The 19,407-nt window shown below is 50.6% G+C and overlaps 1 protein-coding gene across 1 annotated transcript; it reads left to right on the forward strand.

Annotated features, from left to right (window-relative positions):
• The first annotated feature begins 2,297 nt into the window (after positions 1 to 2,297).
• Positions 2,298 to 10,517, forward strand: TFAP2C (transcription factor AP-2 gamma). Its single transcript, XM_007955591.2, has 7 exons — positions 2,298 to 2,345; positions 3,854 to 4,339; positions 4,463 to 4,514; positions 5,735 to 5,951; positions 6,699 to 6,817; positions 8,855 to 8,999; positions 10,232 to 10,517. The coding sequence occupies exons 1-7, from the start codon at positions 2,298 to 2,300 to the stop codon at positions 10,515 to 10,517; spliced, it is 1,353 nt and encodes a 450-aa protein (XP_007953782.1).
• Positions 10,518 to 19,407: the final 8,890 nt, after the last annotated feature.

Raw genomic sequence — 19,407 nt, forward strand, 5'->3', positions numbered from 1 at the left:
CCCTGGCCCTGGCGCATGACCAGTGGAGGGGAGGCAGTGCGGTGATCCAGGGGCGCTGCCTTGGGATTGAATGGCCGTCGACCAGTGATTACGAAGCCTCTAGGGTTCTGGGCCTCCCCGAGTGGAGGCGCCCTGACCTTCGGGGCCCATCAGCTCCCTTCCGCCTTGGACGTCCTCGGGCGGAGAAGAATCTCTGTTCCTGCAGGTGGCTCCGGCGAATTGTGCTGCGGGAAGAAAGGACTGCAGGCAGGGCTTGGGGTGGGGGTGGGCACCCTCCTGCGGGAGTCGGGGAGTGCCCAGCAAGGAGCCAACTTGTTCCAGCCCCACCCCTGATGGGTCTTGGCGTCCAGCTCCGGGAGAGAGGGCCCAGGCTGAATAAGAGCCCTGTACCGGGATCTGGGGCGTCCGAAGGAGGCTCGTCGCAGCCTTTCTCGGAGGCAGGCGAGGGACCCTAGTCTCCCACGTCTGGGGCGACCGTGCCTGCGGCGCCGGGGCCGATCCACTCATTGCGCAGCTGCCCCCGAAGCCTACTCCCTAAATCTGCAACACTGCTGCGGTGGTTTCTTTTGCCTCCAGGCCCGGGTGATTTGGAAGCGAGGTGTCAGGGGTCGTAAGCAAGTGTCTTAATAAATCGACTGCCCTTCGTACTTCGTGCAAAACCCCGAAGGCATGGTGGGCGAGCAAAGCCCCCAGCTGGTTGGTTTCTCCTGCAAGTTTTGCTCTGCCGAGTGGTCGGAATGTCATCTTGGTTCTGACTGTTGTCTGGGACCAGGGAAGACACTGCGCTTGGAGAATGCCTATTTTTATTTCAGTTCATTGATTTGAGGCCAGTCTGAATGTAAAGACGCTATAAAGTTCGACAAGAGACCCGTGGGAGGATCTGGGGGAGAGGTGGCCGCGGTCATCTGTGAGTAGGGGGAGGGAGAGGCGCGCCCACTCAAGGCCCAAAGCTCCGTAGTGATACAGGTATTGATTATTGCAACATTGGATTCGGAAGCAAATCGGAAGTCCGTCTACCCCACCCCCGCTCCGCTCGGAGTGTTTAAGTCTAGTTCCGGGGACCAGTTGGGATGCCCCAACAAAATTCTTCCTCGAGAATTAGGCTACTTTCCTCTTGCAATGAAAAGTCAATTATAATATTCGGATCAATAAATTTCGTTTCTTAAATATTTTTAAAAGCAACATTGCACGTTGTTTTCAAGTGTGGGTGGCAAGTACGTATTGGAAACAATTTTTATGGACGAGGAAGTTTCGTTCTGTGCCCCCACTTGGGGTACCGGGATGTCTACCTCGCCAGCGGGGGGACTTCTCGCGCTCGGGGTTTAGCTCTGGCCCGCACCCCCGAAGCTTCCAGTGCCTGCCCGCCAGAAAAGCTGCCGAGCCCGGCAGAACTGGGCAAGGCAGAGCTGACGAGGGCGCGCAGGGCGCCGCCCCGCGCCACAAGCCGCCGAGACCTAGCTGCGGGCAAGTGTGGCGGACGCAGCAGTCCTCGACTTTAGGAGCTTGGGGCCGATTCCCCAGCTTTCCCCAGGCCCCGGCATGCGCTTTGCCCACGAGGGGCGCGGACGGAAGGGGGCGTCTCCGAACGAGTTGGGGCTCCGCTGCCGATCCCTAGCCCAAACCTAAGTCTGTGGGACGGTGGGGTGGGACGCGTATGGGAGCTGAGACGACCCCAGCTGCTGAGGAGGACCCCCGCCCCCCAGTACGGGGTCTCTAACCCCAGATAACGTCGGTCTTTCGGAAGGTGCGAGGCGACGCTTTAGGCAAATGGGGTCCCCTCGCAGGCCCCAGAAGCCTGGTCCCCAGCCTGCCAATCTCGGGTGCTTGCTGGCTGGGGGTGGGAGCTGGAAGGCGCCTCGGAGGGCCCGGGCTTTAGCAGGTCCGCGGCCCCCGGCGAGGTGCCACCCCTCCATTCCCTCCCAGCCTCCCGCAGTGTGGGCCTCGGCGCGGCGCCAGCCCGGGGTGCGGGGCGGAGCTAGACTGCGACTCTTTGGGGCCGCCCCGCCCGGCGGCCGGGCCTCGCGCCGGCCCCCGGGGAGGAGTTATGATAATTTACTTCTCATTAAGGTTCCCGGGTCCCCCGGCTATCGCCGGGACAGACAGCACCGGGGCGGCCTTCGCGGTCCACAGCAGCGGGAGCCGCATAAGCGCGCTCAGTGACCCGGACACCAAGGCCCGCGCGCGGCGGAGGCGGCGGCAGAAGCCTGGCCACAGTGACCCGGATTTTGGATTTACCGCTCGGGGGGTGGGGGGAGCCTGGATTTAACTGGCGACTGTTTTGGGGGACGCCGGAAGCCATGTTGTGGAAAATAACCGATAATGTCAAGTATGAAGAGGACTGCGAGGTGAGCGGAGGTGCAGGGGCGCAAGCCGGCCCCACACGTTCGGGTGGCGGGGCCACCGCACCGAGGTCAGGGCCAGGGCGCAGGAGCAGCGAGGAGGTGCCCGCCGTCTCCTCTTGGTGGGACGGGGTCCATTCCTGTGGACACCCCTCCGCCCATTTCTCCGGGTCCCTTTCCTGCTTCGAGCCATTTCCTAAATATCCAGCCCTCGGGAAGGGGCTAGAAAGAGAACGGCAGATCCCACTCCCCACGTTTACCGGTAGCTTTCATACGAAGCAAAACAGCCCTTCCCGTTTTCTCGGAAGCGCGCCCCGTCTGCAATCCTTAGACGTGGCTTTTACGCACGAAATCTCCGTCCAAAGACGTGAAACGAGGTGACCTGAGGGCAACACCTTTGCGGACGCTCCTTCCAAGGCGGGCTTGTCACCTGCCCCTCTACCTCCTCGGAGAAACAAGAAAACAACAGAAGTTTGGCTTTCAAGAGAAGTGGGGGCTGGGCTGGGGGGGGGAGCACGACAAGACTGAGGCAGATGGGGCCTTGCGCTCGCGAGTGCTCCAGCCAGTCGGACAGGTTGAGCTAGAGTTTCGGAGAGTGGGAGGGAGGGAGCGGCGAGCGGGAAGAGGAAGCAGACGCAGGCGGCGTGCGGCTAGCGCCTGGGCGCAGAAAGAGGGAGCCGGGCCCGGCCCGTTGTACCACTAGGCACCCTCGGGCCGCGAGGGGCTGCCCTGCGTGCAGGCCCGGACACTTCCGCTAGGGGGCGACGGTGCCATGTTTCTCTTGGGTCCACACCACCTTCGTGACCCTGGGGACAGATGGACACACACACTTTAGGATCTAAGCCGCACAGCCGTGGAGAGAAGGAACGTGCGCAGGCAAGGCTTCCCAATTTGGGGGGTCTTTCATTCTTTTTTTGTGCCTCGATGTGCGGGGACACTGGCCGGGGCCGGTCAGGGCGGTCTCGTCCCAGACTACCACTTGGCCCAGGGCACGGGCAGCCCAGACCGAGGCGAGGTCCCTCCCCGAGTTTCACGGGTGGCGCTGAGTGGCAGGCCGTGTGCCAGGGCGCGTCGCCCTCCCGAAGGTCTTTGTCCCGGGGGCGTGGAAGGGGGGAGGGTCCCTGGGAAGGGGGCAAGCGCGCATGTCACGCGCGGCGCGCATTTTCCGCGGTTGCCGCTTCCCACTTCCTTTCGCCCTGCGCCGCCGATATGTGCGGGCTGGTGAGCGAGCACGCGTTGCCCCTGGCGCGCCGCAGAGCGTCTTCTTCCCCGGCCTGCGGGCTCGCCGGGCCCAAGGGCTGCAGCGCAGACCTGGCGCCTCCGGGCGTCGGAGCGTCCAGACCTTCGCGGCCTTTCTTTGAGGATACCTTGGTAAACTTTTCCTTCCGCTGCGGACGCGCGGTTACTACGAGTTACTTCGGGCACGTGGCTCTGGGATCGCGCGGCTCTGCGCGGGGGCAGCGGTTCGCGGTAGCAGGGATTCGTACTAACCGGGTCGTCTCTTTCGCCCCCAGGATCGCCACGACGCGAGCAGCAATGGGAACCCGCGCCTTCCGCACCTTTCCTCAGCCGGGCAGCACCTCTACAGCCCCGCGCCGCCCCTCTCGCACGCTGGAGTCGCGGAATACCAGCCGCCCCCGTACTTCCCGCCTCCCTACCAGCAGCTGGCGTACTCGCAGTCGGCCGACCCCTACTCGCACCTCGGAGAAGCGTACGCCGCCGCCATCAACCCGCTGCACCAGCCTGCCCCCGCCGGCAGCCAGCAGCAGGCCTGGCCGGGCCGCCAAGGCCAGGAGGGCGCCGGCCTGCCATCGCACCACGGGCGCCCAGCCGGCCTGCTGCCCCACCTTTCGGGGCTGGAGGGCGGCGCCGTGAGCGCCCGCAGGGAGGCCTACCGCCGTTCCGACCTGCTGCTGCCGCACGCGCACGCCCTGGATGCCGCGGGCCTGGCCGAGAACCTGGGGCTCCATGACATGGCGCAGCAGATGGAGGAGGTGCAGGTGAGTGCCTGGGCTCCTGGCCCACCTGCCGGAACTCTTTGCCCCCTGCCCCTCCCCCCCTGCATCCCATGCCTGGCGAGACTCCCCACACTTTTAACAGAACCTTTGTCGTTCCTTCCCCAGACTGTCGACGAGCAGCACATGCTTTTGCACGATCAAACGGTCATTCGGAAAGGTAAGGAGATTTTCAATTGCCTTTGGCCGCAACTTGAGCTTGTTCTTAACTGCCTTGTGAAGTTATTAATTGTTGGCAAGATGGGGGCCCTTGGTGGCCGGCTTGGGACATTTGTGTGGGAAAGGGACTCTATGGGGCGACATGAAGAGGGAGAGATAGGTGTTAGGAGTTGAAAAGAAATTTCTTGTCGACCTAGAGGAAAAAAGGATGCGGGTAGACCTTCTAGGAGCGGTTTTGGAATTAAAGGTGAGTGCTTTTCTCTGTGTTCGTTATACCATGGTTTTATTTTCTAGAAGGTGAATTTGCAAGCTTAGAGAAAGTTTGCCACAGTAGGTTAACACTGATTTATTTAAAATCTTGAGTGGTTCCATGAGATTTTAAATTCTGAATGAGTTTATGGGATTTTGGGAAGAGTCCTTCATTCTGATCTGCTAAGAACATTTAGGAACAATTTGGCTGAGTGAATAGATGTCCCTGAAAGCGACAGAGGTGGGTGGAGTGATCTGTGGGCTGGTTTTAATGCGGGATCAAGCAAAGGGATTTAGAAAATTGGATTATTTGGTGCTGTGAGTGGCTTGTGAAATGAAGTTAGGTACTGACGGATTACCTGTTTGGAAGATAGCTTGGACCTAAATTAAAGGTAATTTCCGTGTGCTTTGGATTTGAGCTGCTTGAATTGATTGAGGAAAGAGGCTTTTTTGGGGAAAGAAACCCACCAAAATGAACAAACTTTCCCAGTAAACGTAACAACAAAAAGAGATGTGCTTGTATTTTTAAATTCACTGTGATCACATATACTGAAAGATTTTGGTAAGGAATCTGAAAGTATCTTACGATTTTGGTTGTTCATTGTATGAGGAAAAAAACCCAACACCGTTTTTTTAGTATCGAAGTAGTCCTCTGAGGCCCCTGTTCTAATTAAACTGCTCTTCACAGGGGCTCGGAGATGAAAACCTGCCATGCTAGGGACCTTGATTAATTAACTTCGCAAGGTGTTAAATTGTGAATTCAGACTAGATTATCTTTGAAGGCTACAGTTGTTTTCCTTTTTTTTTTAAATCTGCAATTTACAGTGCAGTGCCCAGCGTTACTGGTTGCAGGGTCTCCCTTAGCTTTGGTGGTTGTTGTTGTTATGTGCCATCTTTGGTTACTGGTGTTGAAGATTTCTCCTGTTGGTTGGGATGCAGCTCTCTTGATGCGCCTTCCTTCGTCATTGCTAGGTCCTATTTCAATGACCAAGAACCCCCTGAGTCTCCCCTGTCAGAAGGAGCTGGTAGGAGCCGTGATGAACCCCAGCGAAGTCTTCTGCTCCGTCCCGGGAAGACTGTCCCTTCTCAGCTCCACATCAAAATACAAAGTGACAGTGGCTGAAGTGCAGCGGCGACTGTCCCCGCCTGAATGCTTAAATGCCTCCCTACTGGGAGGTGTTCTCAGAAGGTACTTACTGTGGGACAGGGTGGTTGGGTGGCTGAAGGTGAATGTGTAAGTGGACTGGGGAGATATTTTTATCATTTATGTAACTTTGATACCTAACGCTGAATTCTAATGGGCTCGGGGAGCGTTTCTGTACACTTCTTCAGAAAGTGCCAAAAGTGGGGGGAAGTGCTAACACAGCGCTAACAAAAATTATCATTTGGTTAGTTTGGTTCCAAGTGTGCAGTGGCGGGACTTGGTATTAAGGGAAGGGAGAACTTGGGGAAGGAATTTTGTTCCCCTAGGGAGTTATTTTGGGGGTGCAGTTTTTAGGAGTGAAATTTACCTACTCCATCTTCCACTATGACTTAGAATGTTCTGTGAGTAAAAAATATGTTGAGGCTAGGAAATTTTTTAAATTTACTCCCTCCCCCAAAAAAAACAAAAAACAAAAACCCACTGCCACTGAGTCTATTCCAACTCTTAGTGACCCTGTAGGTCAGATAGAACTGGCCCATAGGGTTTCCAAGGCTATAAATCTTTACAGAAGGAGACTGCCTCATCTTTCTTCTGGGGAGTGGCTAGTAGATTTGAACCACCAACGTTTTGATTAACATAGCCAAATGTTTTACCTGCTGTGGCACCAGCACTATTGATCCAAATAATATAGGTACTGGATTCATTTCCCTTTGGACAGCAGCACTCTGGGAATTTGGTTTCAAAGTGTGGTTTTTGACGCAATTAGCCACAGTCTCCTTTCCTTTTACGCAGAGCCAAGTCTAAGAATGGGGGCCGTTCTTTGCGGGAGAAGTTGGACAAGATTGGGTTGAACCTCCCAGCCGGCCGACGGAAAGCCGCCCATGTGACTCTCCTGACGTCCCTAGTAGAAGGTTCGTGAGGTGTCTTTGTGTGGTCTGTCTGGTTTTTTTGTGCTGTTTTTAATATCCTTTCAAAAAAAAAAAAGGCTGGACCAGAACTCCTGAACTGTGGAAGCTGTCTGGATGGTCAGATTCCTTACCAGGGACACAAGAACCTTACCCAGCAGATGGGCAGCTCAATAGCTGGCTGCTTGGGGGTCCCCCAGAAATCAAAGCACAAGAGACTGCTTTTCCTCATTTCAGTGCTGGCAGACGTGTGGGCATTTCTTGTTGAATGATAGTGGTTGTGGGGTACTGGGATGTTGTTGTTCAGGGACCCCAAGGTGACTGTGACTCGGCGACCCCACGTGACAGCAGAACTGTCCCATAGGGGTTTCTAGGCTATAATCTAGGAGAGCAGATGGCCAGCAGGGTTCTCTTCCGCAGAGCCTGTTGGGGGGGGGGTTCCAATCAGCATCTGAGTGCTTAGTCACTGCACAACCAGAGCTCCTTTGCATTTTGGGACAGTGATCAGTTAAGAATTTTCTTCCTTAATATGGGAGCTCTGGTAGCATAGTGCCTAAGGCACTTGACTGCTAACCAGATGGCTGGCAGTTCAAACCCACCAGCCACTCCTCAGAAGGAAGGTTGGGCAATCTACTTCCGTAGTGATACTGCCTCGGAAACCCAAGGGAGGGGTCGCTGTGAGTCGGGTCCGACTTGACGGCACATAACAACAACAACAATATGATGAGACCAGCCTAGTTCACAACCTTGTTTTCCCTCCATTAAAGAGAAAAAGATGAAGCAAGGGAACCCTGGCCTCGGTATATTGTGCCTCAGTCCCCATCCCTGTAAGACTGGAGGCTGTTTCTTGAAATGGAGGTGCATACAAACACACACACACACACACACCCCAACCTGAAAAGTAGTCAAGTAGCTGGCAATACAACTTTGAAAATATGGAATGAGGGAAAAGTAAACCAATTATTTGCAGAGCCAAACCAAGTGCCTTGTAATTGCTCACAGGAAAAAGGATTGCAGCAGAAGCTTATCCTCAAACCTGGCACAGTCTCCCAAGTGCCCAGCCCAATGGGCACGTTGCTGGGCATCTTGTATGGGCTGGAGAGCAAATGAGATGTAGTCCTAGCCGGCCATATGGTCTTTCCTCAACAGTTCCTTTCCTAGCCTGATGACATGACAGGGTTCCTGCCTACCTTTTTAGGAAGGTCTCTGGGGGTCAGGGTAAGGAGAAAGGGTGCCTTTAGGAACAGCTGCCCCCGCATGGAGCTTGGCACGTATGGGGAGACCTGCATGAATGTGGCTCAGCAGTGCTTGGATAAGAGGGTGCAGGAACGATGGCCTGAGAGTCTCCTTCGGGAAGTCTGGTGGCCCCACCACATGGTGTTGGAGCCGGGAAGAGTACTTCGGTGGAAGATGACTTTCTTGAACTTGAGGACTTTCCCCTCTTGTTCCGCCAGTTGACTGGACAAGGGGGTGGGCAGTCCAAGTTGATGGTTAGGGCTCTCTTACAGTTCCAGTAGGAAACTTCTTCCTCTTTTTTTTTTTTTTTCATAAACAAAATAGAGACCTGTGGTCCCTTCGATATGGAGCCACCCTAGAAGTCTTTCTGACAATTATGGGGGGGAAAAAAGCATCATGTAAAACACTTGTCAGGTTTTTTTTTTTAATATTTTTTAAAATAGAGTGACCAATTTGTTTTGGTCAAACATGCTTATTTATCTCCCTGAAATTTCCTTTCCCACAATGACGTTTCATTACTTAAACCCACGTGGGTCTGTCTTGAGGTTCTGTTTATGGGCAAATGAGTGGTTGGAATTTTCCACCAGAGTCTTTTTTGTTACACTGTGATTGTCACCCTTAAGATTCCTGGGGTGGAGAACCTGTTGGAAGTACCCAAGAAGTTCTCCTACTTCCTAAATGGTTTCCCCTGGAAAGGTCTGGTCTCTTTTCCAAAGGCAAAGTCACTGGTAAACAATTAGTGTGAGCAGGAGAGTGGTGGTGGTGACCCCATCCACCCTAAAGCCCCGCCATGGCTTCTTGTTGCAGGCGAAGCTGTTCATTTGGCTCGGGACTTTGCATACGTCTGTGAAGCCGAGTTCCCCAGTAAATCGGTGGCCGAATACTTGACCCGACCTCATCTAGGAGGACGGAATGAGATGGCAACCCGGAAGAACATGCTGCTGGCGGCCCAGTAAGTACCCTGACTTGCATTGGCTCCTTCCGAATGCCCCAGACCTCGCAGTTCAGAGTTCCAGCACGGTCCCTGGTGTGAAAAAAAGAAATATTTGTTAAATTAGGATGGCAAACAAAAAATTGAAAGGGACCTTCTTTTAGAAATTAAAACCCACCTAGTTCTGTGTGTGCCTTGCTCTGGATGAACTGTCTCAGCTGCATAGCTATTCAGCTCAAAGTGGGTAAGCCTCTCTCCATACAAAAGTGTGTTGAAAACTGGTTTGGTTTGTCACTCAGGGGAAGACGATTACCTGTCTTTGTGTGCCTTCTGTTTCCAGATAAAGAGACTTTTTTTTTGAATGATCAGCGTGGGTTTATAGGTGGCATGTAGGCAAATTAAATGACTCCAGAGCTACTTACAAAGCTGCTTGGGAGTTTCTCTTGGAAAAAAAAAAAAAAAAAACCTAGGTGGATTTTTAAATGATGAGAAATGAAGCAGAATTGGTCAACTCAAGAAACAGGCCAAAGGATGCCCAGTGGACCCACCTTTGTAAAGTGAGTGGGTTTGGGGGTGGCAGGGGGAATGTGGGATTCACCAGGTTCTTCCAGCCAGTTCTGGGCAGGGTTTACCTACTTGTCCCCAAAGTACATGACCATCCCTTGGTTTCTTTTAACTTTTGGAGCACATTTTTCTGGGTTCAAATCCTGGCTCCATCATATCCAGTCCTGGTGACCTTGACCACTTGACTGGACTTAATCCTGTTATCTTTTCTAATTGCAACGAGTAGTACATGAGATAGTGCTGGAAAGAGCTTAGCTCCTACCTAGCACATAGTAGATGTTAAACGAGCTAGTTAGCTGCTTTGTTGAGTGCCCTTGAGCCCCTGAGAAGTTGTTGTGAGATGCCACCAAGTACATTCTGATCAGCTACCTCATGTGACAGTAGAACTGGCCCATGGGGTCTTCCAGGCTGTAATGTTATGGGAGCAGATTGCCTGGTCTGTCTACTGTGGAGCTGTTGGGTGGGTTAGAACCACCAACCTCTTGGTTAGCCAGCTGGGTGCTTCACTGTTTCACCATCAGGGCTCCTTGTAACTTCCTACTATTATGTCTAAGTTCTTCCTGATTGAGTCAGTCCAAAAATCCAACTGTCTCCCAGGTGTTAACTTGAGGTGCCTTGCCCCCTCCCCCCATGTCCTTCACCTGAAAGGCGCTAGCTGCAGCTCACCTATCTGTTGACGGTCTTCACAGGCAAGTGTGTAAAGAGTTCACGGACCTTCTCACTCAAGACCGAACGCCCAACGGGAACAGCAGGCCCACTCCGGTCTTGGAGACCAGCATACAGAACTACCTGTCTCATTTCAGCTTGATCACCCACGGGTTTGGCAGCCAGGCCATCTGTGCCGCCATGTCTGCCGCGCAGAACTACATAAAAGAAGCTCTGATGGTAATAGACAAATCTTACATGAACCCTGGAGACCAGAGCCCAGCCGACTCCAACAAAGCCCTTGAGAAGATAGAGAAGCACAGGAAATAAGATGGGGAGGAAAAGGACAGTGAAATCCATCCTTGGACTAGAAGCCCCTCTTGTTGGGGGGCAGTCTGTTACCTACCTTACTGTTGCTTCTGGATTGGCAGTGTTTGTGTTTTGTTTTTGTTTTGTTTTGTTTTTTACACGCCCACCGGATTTTTTCATTGTTTCTCTAGCGCTGAAGGTCTTTCCTAACTTTGGACAAGTTAGCAGGCAAACGAGTACTGCTCCTTATCCTGTTAAATTTTTATTTGTATGCTTTTTGGAGCCCCTTTCTTCCCTTCTCTGAACGTGGTGCTATATACAGTTCTAGATGAAAGCCTTTAAGTAAATTCCCTCATCTAACAAGAACCACACGGACCTGGTGAAATGTCATCTGGATGTGACTTCATCAAGAGAACTTTGTTGTTGCATTTTAAGACAGTGGCTGCTTTGGGAGTCCACTAAGCATTTGTCTTAAAGGTGTCTTGCTTCTTCAGATACCAGATACTGCACTAGGAAGCAAAGGTTCTCATCTGAACAACTAGTTAAGTTAATAGGTGGTATGTGAAACACCTTCAACTTGTTCAAAGGGAGCCTTTGGGTTTTAGGAAACTTGTAGACATAGCCTGCTGGAGATTTTGTTTTTCTGTTTATTTCCTTTTTTAAAACTCATAAAGTTAACACTTCAAACGGGAGACTTCTTTGAAATGACATGTTCCTTTGAGGTACTGAAGCTTTATTTGCATATTTATTTCAGATCTTGGTTTTTAGAGGAAACTTGAGGCAGGTTTTGTTGCTGCCCATTGTCCCCATTCCCCGTGGTGAATCTGTATGTTGAGAAGCCGTGTTACTGTACAGATTTTATTTATGTGTAATTTAATGGGGTCTGTAAATACTGGTCAGCTTCTTAAGATTTTTTTTTTTTTGAGAAATGGGATTTGGTTTTAATAATTGTGACAGGTGATGGGGTGATCTATAACACATGCTTAGGTTTTATTCATATGTACACAGGGTCTTGAGAGGATAGTGGCTCCGTTCTTGACACGGAAGATTCTATTCAGTTGTTCACAAAGCAAGCAGCTTTGTCTCCTGCTGTCGAGCGGAACCCTGAGATGGTGATGAGTGTGTGGGACTGTGGGGGAAACGGAGGTTTGGAATTGCACTCAATGGCTGTAAATGCTCCCCAAACAAGTCTGTTGTGTAAATGATGCTGTACAATAAAAGTATTCTCAGTAGAATCTGTGCAAGTCTGGCTATAAATTAAATTGTTTTTTTTTTTAACGTCTTGAAAATGAGTGGAATAGTGGCTGAGCTCGTTGTGGGTTGTGGCTACGGCTTAGTTAATAAGATTGAGCGGGGTGCTGGGTGCTGCTGGACAATGGAAGTTTCCTTTTCTTTCCCTTTTGAGTCTGTGCTGTTGTCCCAAGTCCCGGACAGTCATTAGTGGCTCTCAGCTACATTCAGTACAGAATCTCCCAACCCACAGAGTCTGGGGAACATGTGACGGGCAGGTTATTGACATGGAGAAGAAGGTCTGGCATGTAAGGTGACCCGAAGGAGAAACACTGTACTCTAGGGTTGGATTTGATCCCTCCATTTTGTGAATGGAAATGGAAATGGAATGGCAGTTTGAAGTAATTCCTTGGGAAGATTCCTCAGGAAGAAGACATGCCATCCAGTGAAATGCAGACGAGAGTGTGTGTGTGTGTATGTGTGTAGGGTATCAGTGTTGTCGATTAATCAAAACTCTGCAAACTGGAGAACTCATCCTCTCCTGCAGTCAGATCAGATGGGGTCTTTGTAGTCTACTTCGAGAGGACTGGAGTCTGGCAGGGTGTCAGTACTTGCTGGATGTTTTTAAGGACCTTGGATGCATGCTATGCAGATACTTGATTTCAAGCTGAAGTGGCCTGGCACATGGTCCAGGAAATACGGTGTTTACAGATTGGCTCGGGTGGCCTGGCTTCAAAGGGAAGTGGGAGCAAGAGGATTTTCCACGTTGAATAAGGCCATGGCTTTAGCTCCAGCCTCATAATCCTTAATTCATAATTCTCTGCACGGTGCTCAGCGATTCCTGACTTACTGTTGGCATTGGGAGTTATAAAGTAATTTAAAGTCTGCCAACCTGCTACTTTGCTCTTGGCAGCTTGTCTTGGCCACTGAACGTTCCCATTAGGTTGGGTTTATCTGGTTGATATGTCAGGATCACAATGGCTTTGCTTCAGAGCGGTGAAAAGAGGTCTTAGGTTGGCAGTTATTTCTCAATCAAGACTTGAGAGGTGGGGTGTTAAAGGAAGTTATGGGGGCAAAGGGCTGAAGGAAACGGGACTGTCAGCATCTTAACTTGCTTTTGGATTACAGTCTGCTTTTAGGAGCTGTGCCGAATCGCGCTGCAAACAATGTTCTGGAAATGCCCCAAAGTCAACCCAGGCTTGAAGTGAGTCATACGTGCAGGCTTGTCTGGTTCCCTGCTCGGCTCCCTTGATCCTCTTTCCCACTGGAAGTCCATGGGACGGCCACTGGGTTTGCTGGGCCTGGTGTGCAGTACTAACAGGTTTCTCTAAAATACCTCTGACCTGGTGCCACGCAAAACAGAACCTGCTGGAACACGGGCTGCATCCTGCTTTCAGTCCAGCCCTGGTTTATGTGTGACAATGGTGTCCTGCCTTTGCGCCCTTCCAGCTCCTGACCGCAGGACTGTGAGGTTGGTAGACCCTTGCAGCTCCCCCTCATGGGCCAGGATATTTTTGTTGCAAGCTTCCCTTCCTCTGAACTGGACCTGCCCTTCCCTGGCCCCATTCTTACTAATGATTTGGCTCTAAAGTCTTTGCCCTCTGGGAGAGGCAGCCATGTGGTTTTTATTTATTTTTTCCTGGTCACCCTGAAGGAAAACTCATCCATTGTCTGCAGGCACGTGCTATCTAGCGTCCCTTTACGTAAGAGGCTTGGCAGCAGGATTGTGTTCTGGGGACTGGAGAGTTGGCCGTCCACTACCTGACCCCTCATCTGCTGCCCCACCGACAGACCCTTACTGTCCTCCAGGTGACCACAGCCCTTCACAGCTGTCTTCGTGTACACACAGTTCAAGTTTTGGGGAAGGAGAGGGGTACCATCCGCTTCTTACCTGAGATGATTCCGTAACTGGCCCTCATTCTTGTGAGGGGGGCGGGTGTCTAGTGTCATAAGCCCTGATACCTAAGTTCCTGTGTTAGGATGTTGGTAAGGGAACACCAAGGTAAGAAGACAAAGGGACAGTCCCCAAGGCTTGGCAGCAGCTTAGGCTCTGGTGCCCCTTGCCTCTAGTTGCCAAACGCACCAAGCTCAGCGCCATGGACCCTGTAGGACAGGAGAACTGCCCCTGGGGTTTCCAAGGCCGTCAATCTGGCGGAAGCAGACTGCTGCATCGTTTTCCTGCAGAGTGGCTGGTGGGTTCAAACTCTGCCGACCTCTGCTTAGCAGCCACATGGGTCACCACTGCCACCAGAGCTCTTTTCTACTGGTCACCAGCTGTGGTGAATTCCAGTGGCCATTCGGCGAGTCTCCCTCCCGTCTGGTGTGGGGCGGGGTGGCAGTTGAATGTGCCTCCCCTTCCAAGTTGGTGGAGTGGTTTGAAGTTGCCGCCATGGTCTGAGGAGAACAGCCTATGGTCCCCTTAAGTGGGTTTTACAGGTGATGGAGCTTTTGAGTGATGGCAATGACCCTTAGCAAATGTCTTCTTGAGTCAGCTGAGCTTAGTGGGCGGTGAGGACTTTCCCCATAGTTGGAGATAAGGAAGGTTTGCTTTTGAAATTTCCAGGTTGCCATGCAGGGACATGCCCTTGCCAGGAGTAGCTGTCTCCCCTTGATGATTGTCCTTGCTGTACCTTCAATGTCTTCTTCCAGCAAACAGTTTCCTTTGCTTCTCAGATCCACAGGCCACCCCCTGGGAGGTTTGGTGACACTCAGAGCCACCACAGCCTGACCCCGTCCTGGTTTTGCCACCCACGCTGGCACCGTGCCCAAACCTCATACTGCTGCAAGGCAGGCCACACCTTGGAAGTCTTTGCAAGAACTTGGAACACGATCTGCAGAAACAAGCTTCACCTTGTGCTTTTAAAAATTCCTATTACAGGTTCCCCCGCTATCCGAAAGGAGAGCGTTCCTGTGAAATCTTTGATAAGCCAAAATGACATAAAGCGATATTAATTTATGTGGGAAGTGAAAATCCTCCTGGGTTCCTTTCAGTTAGCAAAGATGCACAACATAGGTCTGGTAAAAGTGGGGGACACCTGTGCATTAGTGTGCACAGTTTCCTGGGGTGCTGAGTTATTTTTTGCCATCATCATAAACGTGAATTTCCCTGCTGTTTTTGGGTAACATCTCGATGGGGGAGGTGGGTAGGAGAAAGGGGTGGAACACTGACTAGGGTTGATTGGCATTCTGGTGGTGCAGTGGTTAAGGCATTTGGCAGCTAACCAGAAAGTCAGTGGTTCAAACCTATCAGCCACTCCACAGAAGAAAGATGAGGCATTCTGTTTCCTGAAGATTCACAGCCTTGGAAACCCAATTAGGGTCTCTCTTTGCAGTCGACTCAATGGCAGTGAGTTTGGTGTGGAGTCTGATCCAAGGACCAGCTTTAGTTAATGTTTCCAAAGTCAGGTCTTGACGTTTCTTTCATAACACATGTCATGCTGCTTGGCCAGCGTTTCTCAAGGAGAGATCTTGGTCCTTGGGACTGACTCTCACAAGGGAGAATGTAAGAATTGGGTGGATTGAAGAGGGGATCTTGGTGTCTGACTTTGGCTGAGACTTGAAGGTCCTTGGACTTTTTTCCTTTGCTGTTTCCTTCCCGATGATTTTTCTGTGAGTTGCTTTCTAAGTGTGGGCTGACATCTCTGACAAAGCTTCCTCTTAGGTCCAACTACCCAGGTCAGGGCATCTAACAGCATGGAGGCTCTTCACACCATTACATGAAAACATGATTTCCCCGTCTCCCTCTTTAACAAATAAATGGGTTCATGGGCACCATTACTTGCCGACACTAGCATCAGCCAGTGACTGGATCTTTTCAGAGGAAGCTAGCTCCTCAGGGAGGAGTCACCCCAGCACCTGCACCCAAACAAATTCTAGACTCTGTAATGTCATGAGACAAGGTGTATGTGAGCTGCTGTATGGAAAGTGAATTTGCTCTGTAAACTTTCACCCAAATCACAATTTTAAGTAAATAAATAAATAAGCTGAGGTCTATTTCATTCCACCCTTCTGCTTGTTTTATTTAACTGGCTCCCTGGGGTGTTTCAACACTGACCCCTCTGAGCAATGGCTGTCAGCCTGAGAGAGAGACCATCCCAGGCACTGAGAAGGATGAAAGTAAATACTGATGCCCTTTCATTGCCTTTGAACTACCAAATCAGAAACTCCAGGTGTAGGACCCAGGGATCTGTATTTTAATAAAACAAACTGATGGTGAGCTGAGTTTAGGAGCCACTGCCTCCCAGGATCTTCCGGTTGTGGGATTGCGTTCCGTCGCACGTCTTCCTGGGAGGGGCTATTCTTTGCCCCGTGTCCCCAGCATCCATCCTATCCAGGTAATGAGCACCTGCTCTTGGGCTCCCGTCACACCCAAAGATCGCAGAGCCCCTGCGCGCCTGTATGGTTCAGTGTCTGGCTTCTCCAGGAGACGCTAAGCACATGAGAACAGGGACATGTCTCCTGCTCACTAGCGTCTTGCCATGAACTGAGTAGCTCAGTATCCAACACAAGGTGATACCCAGTGAGTTGGTGTGAGTCCTGGGGCCGAGCTGGGTTAGGGTGAGCTCCACAAACAGCCCATGCCTGGAGCCTCATTATTGCTCAGAGACATCCAGAGCCCCCACCAGGAAGGATGACATCTGCCCTGTGAGGTCCGTGTCACATGTAAGGAAGAGTCCCTTGCAGGGATGGCGTAATTCAGGATCAAATCAGCAGTTGCCTTTTCAAGCCTATGGAAGCAAACTAGATTATCAGACCACAGAAGCAAATTGTTCTAACCATATCTCTTTACAGATGGGGAAACTGAGGTCCAGAGAAGGAAGGGAGCTTCCTTCCTGTGGTCCCACAGCCCAGGGACCATTAGAAAGGGTCAGGCTGTACCCAGGTGGGAACAGTCTTGTGCTTCAGTGTTCTGTCAGGAAAGCTGGATTCGTTCTTGGAAGACATCATTGTCAAGCCCCTACAGGGGGTCAGGCACAGGTTTAGGTGCTGGGGACAAGAGAGTAACAAGCAGACTCTTACCTGGGTGCAGCTTACATTCTGGGTGAGGCAGAGGCGGAAATAATAAATACGTAAAGTAGTTTATCAGGTGGTGGGAAGTGTGGTGGGGAAAAGAAAGGTGGAGGGATGGACTGGAGTGCTGTAGGAAGGGCTGGGTGCTTTCAAGCACAGTAGGGTTGTCAAGAAGGAGCCCTGGTTGTGCAGTTGTTAAAGTGTTTGGCTGCTAACCAAAAGGTTGGTGGTTTGACTCCACCAGCCGCTATGTGGGAAAGATGTGGCAAGTCTGCTTCCATAGAGATTACAGCCTTAGAAAGAAACCCTATGGGGCCGTTCTGCTTTGTCCTATAGGATCTTAATGAGTTGGAATCAACTTGATGTCATTGAGCATGGTTTTGTTTTTTGGTTTAGGGTCACGAGGCCACCTGCTTCTGAATGGTTCTGAAGGTCAGCAGGACTCTAAAGGTCACAACTGGCCTTTCCAGACCTTTGACCCTTGGAAGCCATTCTGCCTCTACAGTATGACATAATGAATCAGCCCCTCTTCCCAACAACCCTCTTCAGGTGTTTAGATGGTTATCATACTTCCTCCAAGCTCTCTCTTTCCAGACTCATTAGCTCTGGTTCTTGTCTCTTGTCCATATGCACTTGGTTCCTATAATCTGTGCCTCCCAACAAATAGTTGGAGAAAAGAAAATGAATTAATATGTGAGATGGAAATGGAAAAAAAAAATGAGCAAAGACCCCAAGGAGGTGAGAGGACAAGCTGTGCACATATCGGGAGAAGAGAATGCCATGAAGGGATCAGTACATGCAAAGGCCCCGCAGTGGGGCAGGCCCGGTGTATTTAAGGAAGAGCAGAAAGGGCCGCGTGGCTGGAATGGAATGGGGTAGGAGGTAAGCAGGAGGAGGTGTGGGGAGCAAGTAGGATTCTGCATATCACTCCCAGTGGAAGAGGGCACTAATGATGTTAGGGCCACAGACATCTCCTGAGCTTGCTTATATTTGAAAAAGATTACTTGGCTCCTGAACAGCAAATTGCATCTCTCTCTCTCTCTCTCTCTCTGTCTCTGTCTCTCTCTCTCTCTCTGTGTGTGTGTTTCTAGCTCTGTTTCTCAGAGCGGTGTCCATCCTTTCTCTGTATTTCCTCATTGTGGAGGGTCAGAGAGGAGGTGCAGACATGCTCATTCTGTTTTCATTTATTCACCAATGTTTACTGAACACCTCCTTGCAGCCAGGCTCCATCCTAAGCATAGAGGCATAGCCATGAACAAAAGAAGTTAGGGCCCTATGTCTTGGAGCTTCCAATCTAGTGGAAGAGCTGGATAATAAACACAGAAGGGTATTTCATAGACGTGAGTGTGGAAGAAAATAAGACCAGGCATGATTGGGGAAGGTCACTTCAGATGGGTACAGTCAGTGAAGCTTCCTGTAGGAGGTGATATTTGAACTGTGCCCTGACTGATGGGAAAGAACTGGTCATGCAGCTGAGTTCCTGTGAACATGTAAAGACCATATATCAAAACCCCAGGCATTTTCTCAGCTGTCCGGGTAGAACAATTCAGTCCACAAGTTCACTTAGTCTTCCCAAGAAGTGCTGGTGCCAGGAAAGCCACAGGGAATCGAGGCCATGTAATACCTGAGCCTTAACACCTAGAGGCATATATTAAACCATTGTAAGAATCCATATGTTAAATCCTGCTCAGGCCACTGGCATGCAAATAAAAGAACTATGTAGGTGGCGCAGTGGTTAAGATCTCGGCTGCTAACTGAAAGTCTGGTGGTTTGAGCCTCCCAGCTGTTTTACAGGAGAAAGACATGGCAGTCTGCTTCCATAAAGATTTACAACCTTGGAAACCCTATCAGGCAGCTCTACTGTCTCCTATAAGGCTGCTGTGAGTTGAAATCAACTTGATGACGTGGGTTTTGGTTGGTAGGTATTGAAAGCTTTTGGTAGAAAGTGATGGTAAAGGGAGGAGGTGGATATCCCTTCTCCCAGTACCTCTCACTCCCAGACTGAAGGGACAATGGTCATTGTTCTTCTCAAGCCTTGAGTCTTAGGTGATTCTGTCTAAGGGACATGTCTGCCTTCAGTGTATGATGTGATGAGCTGTCAGAGGCCATTGTGGCCAGCCACTGGCACGTGACTTCAAAAACTCATGCCACCAGATGGGTGGCAGGGCCCTCAGGAAGATTAGAGTATGATTTGCTGATAGGCTGATTGTGATAACAAAATTCATCTTGCTAATAATACATGACACCCTCCATCAGCAGAGAGCTTGTTCTGTGCCAAGAGTTTCGTTGTCTTTAAAAAAACCAATTTTTTTAAGCAGGTTTTATGGAAATACAAATGAATGCATATGTATTTTTTCTTTAAAAACAAAAATAATAGGAGCCTATTATATGTATTTTGCATCATGCTTTTTAATTTAAGAATGTATTCTTGAAATCATTCTAGAAGCTTTAAAAATAACAACCACTATAATCACAATGGATTTCATTTGTTGAGTATTTACCAGGCATCATACTGGACACTTAAAATAGTAATGTATTTTATATATAGAACATATAGCGATGTAGTAGGTGTTAGGTGCTGGCAAGTCAGTTCCGACTCATAGCAATCCGATGTGTAACAGAACAAAACACTGCCTGGTCTTGCACCATCCCCACAATCATTACTATATTG

This window comes from Orycteropus afer, unplaced genomic scaffold (assembly GCF_000298275.1).
Source record: "Orycteropus afer afer isolate SDZICR_OR568_19922 unplaced genomic scaffold, OryAfe1.0 scaffold00515, whole genome shotgun sequence".
NCBI lineage: Eukaryota > Metazoa > Chordata > Mammalia > Tubulidentata > Orycteropodidae > Orycteropus > Orycteropus afer.

Bases quoted from the DNA above. Each gene is read 5' to 3' on its own strand.
- TFAP2C (XM_007955591.2), top strand. From the start codon at position 2,298: ATGTTGTGGAAAATAACCGATAATGTCAAGTATGAAGAGGACTGCGAG. The intron at 2,346-3,853 runs GTGAGCGGAGGT...TTTCGCCCCCAG, and splicing joins AGTATGAAGAGGACTGCGAG to GATCGCCACGACGCGAGCAG. The intron at 4,340-4,462 runs GTGAGTGCCTGG...TTCCTTCCCCAG, and splicing joins AGCAGATGGAGGAGGTGCAG to ACTGTCGACGAGCAGCACAT.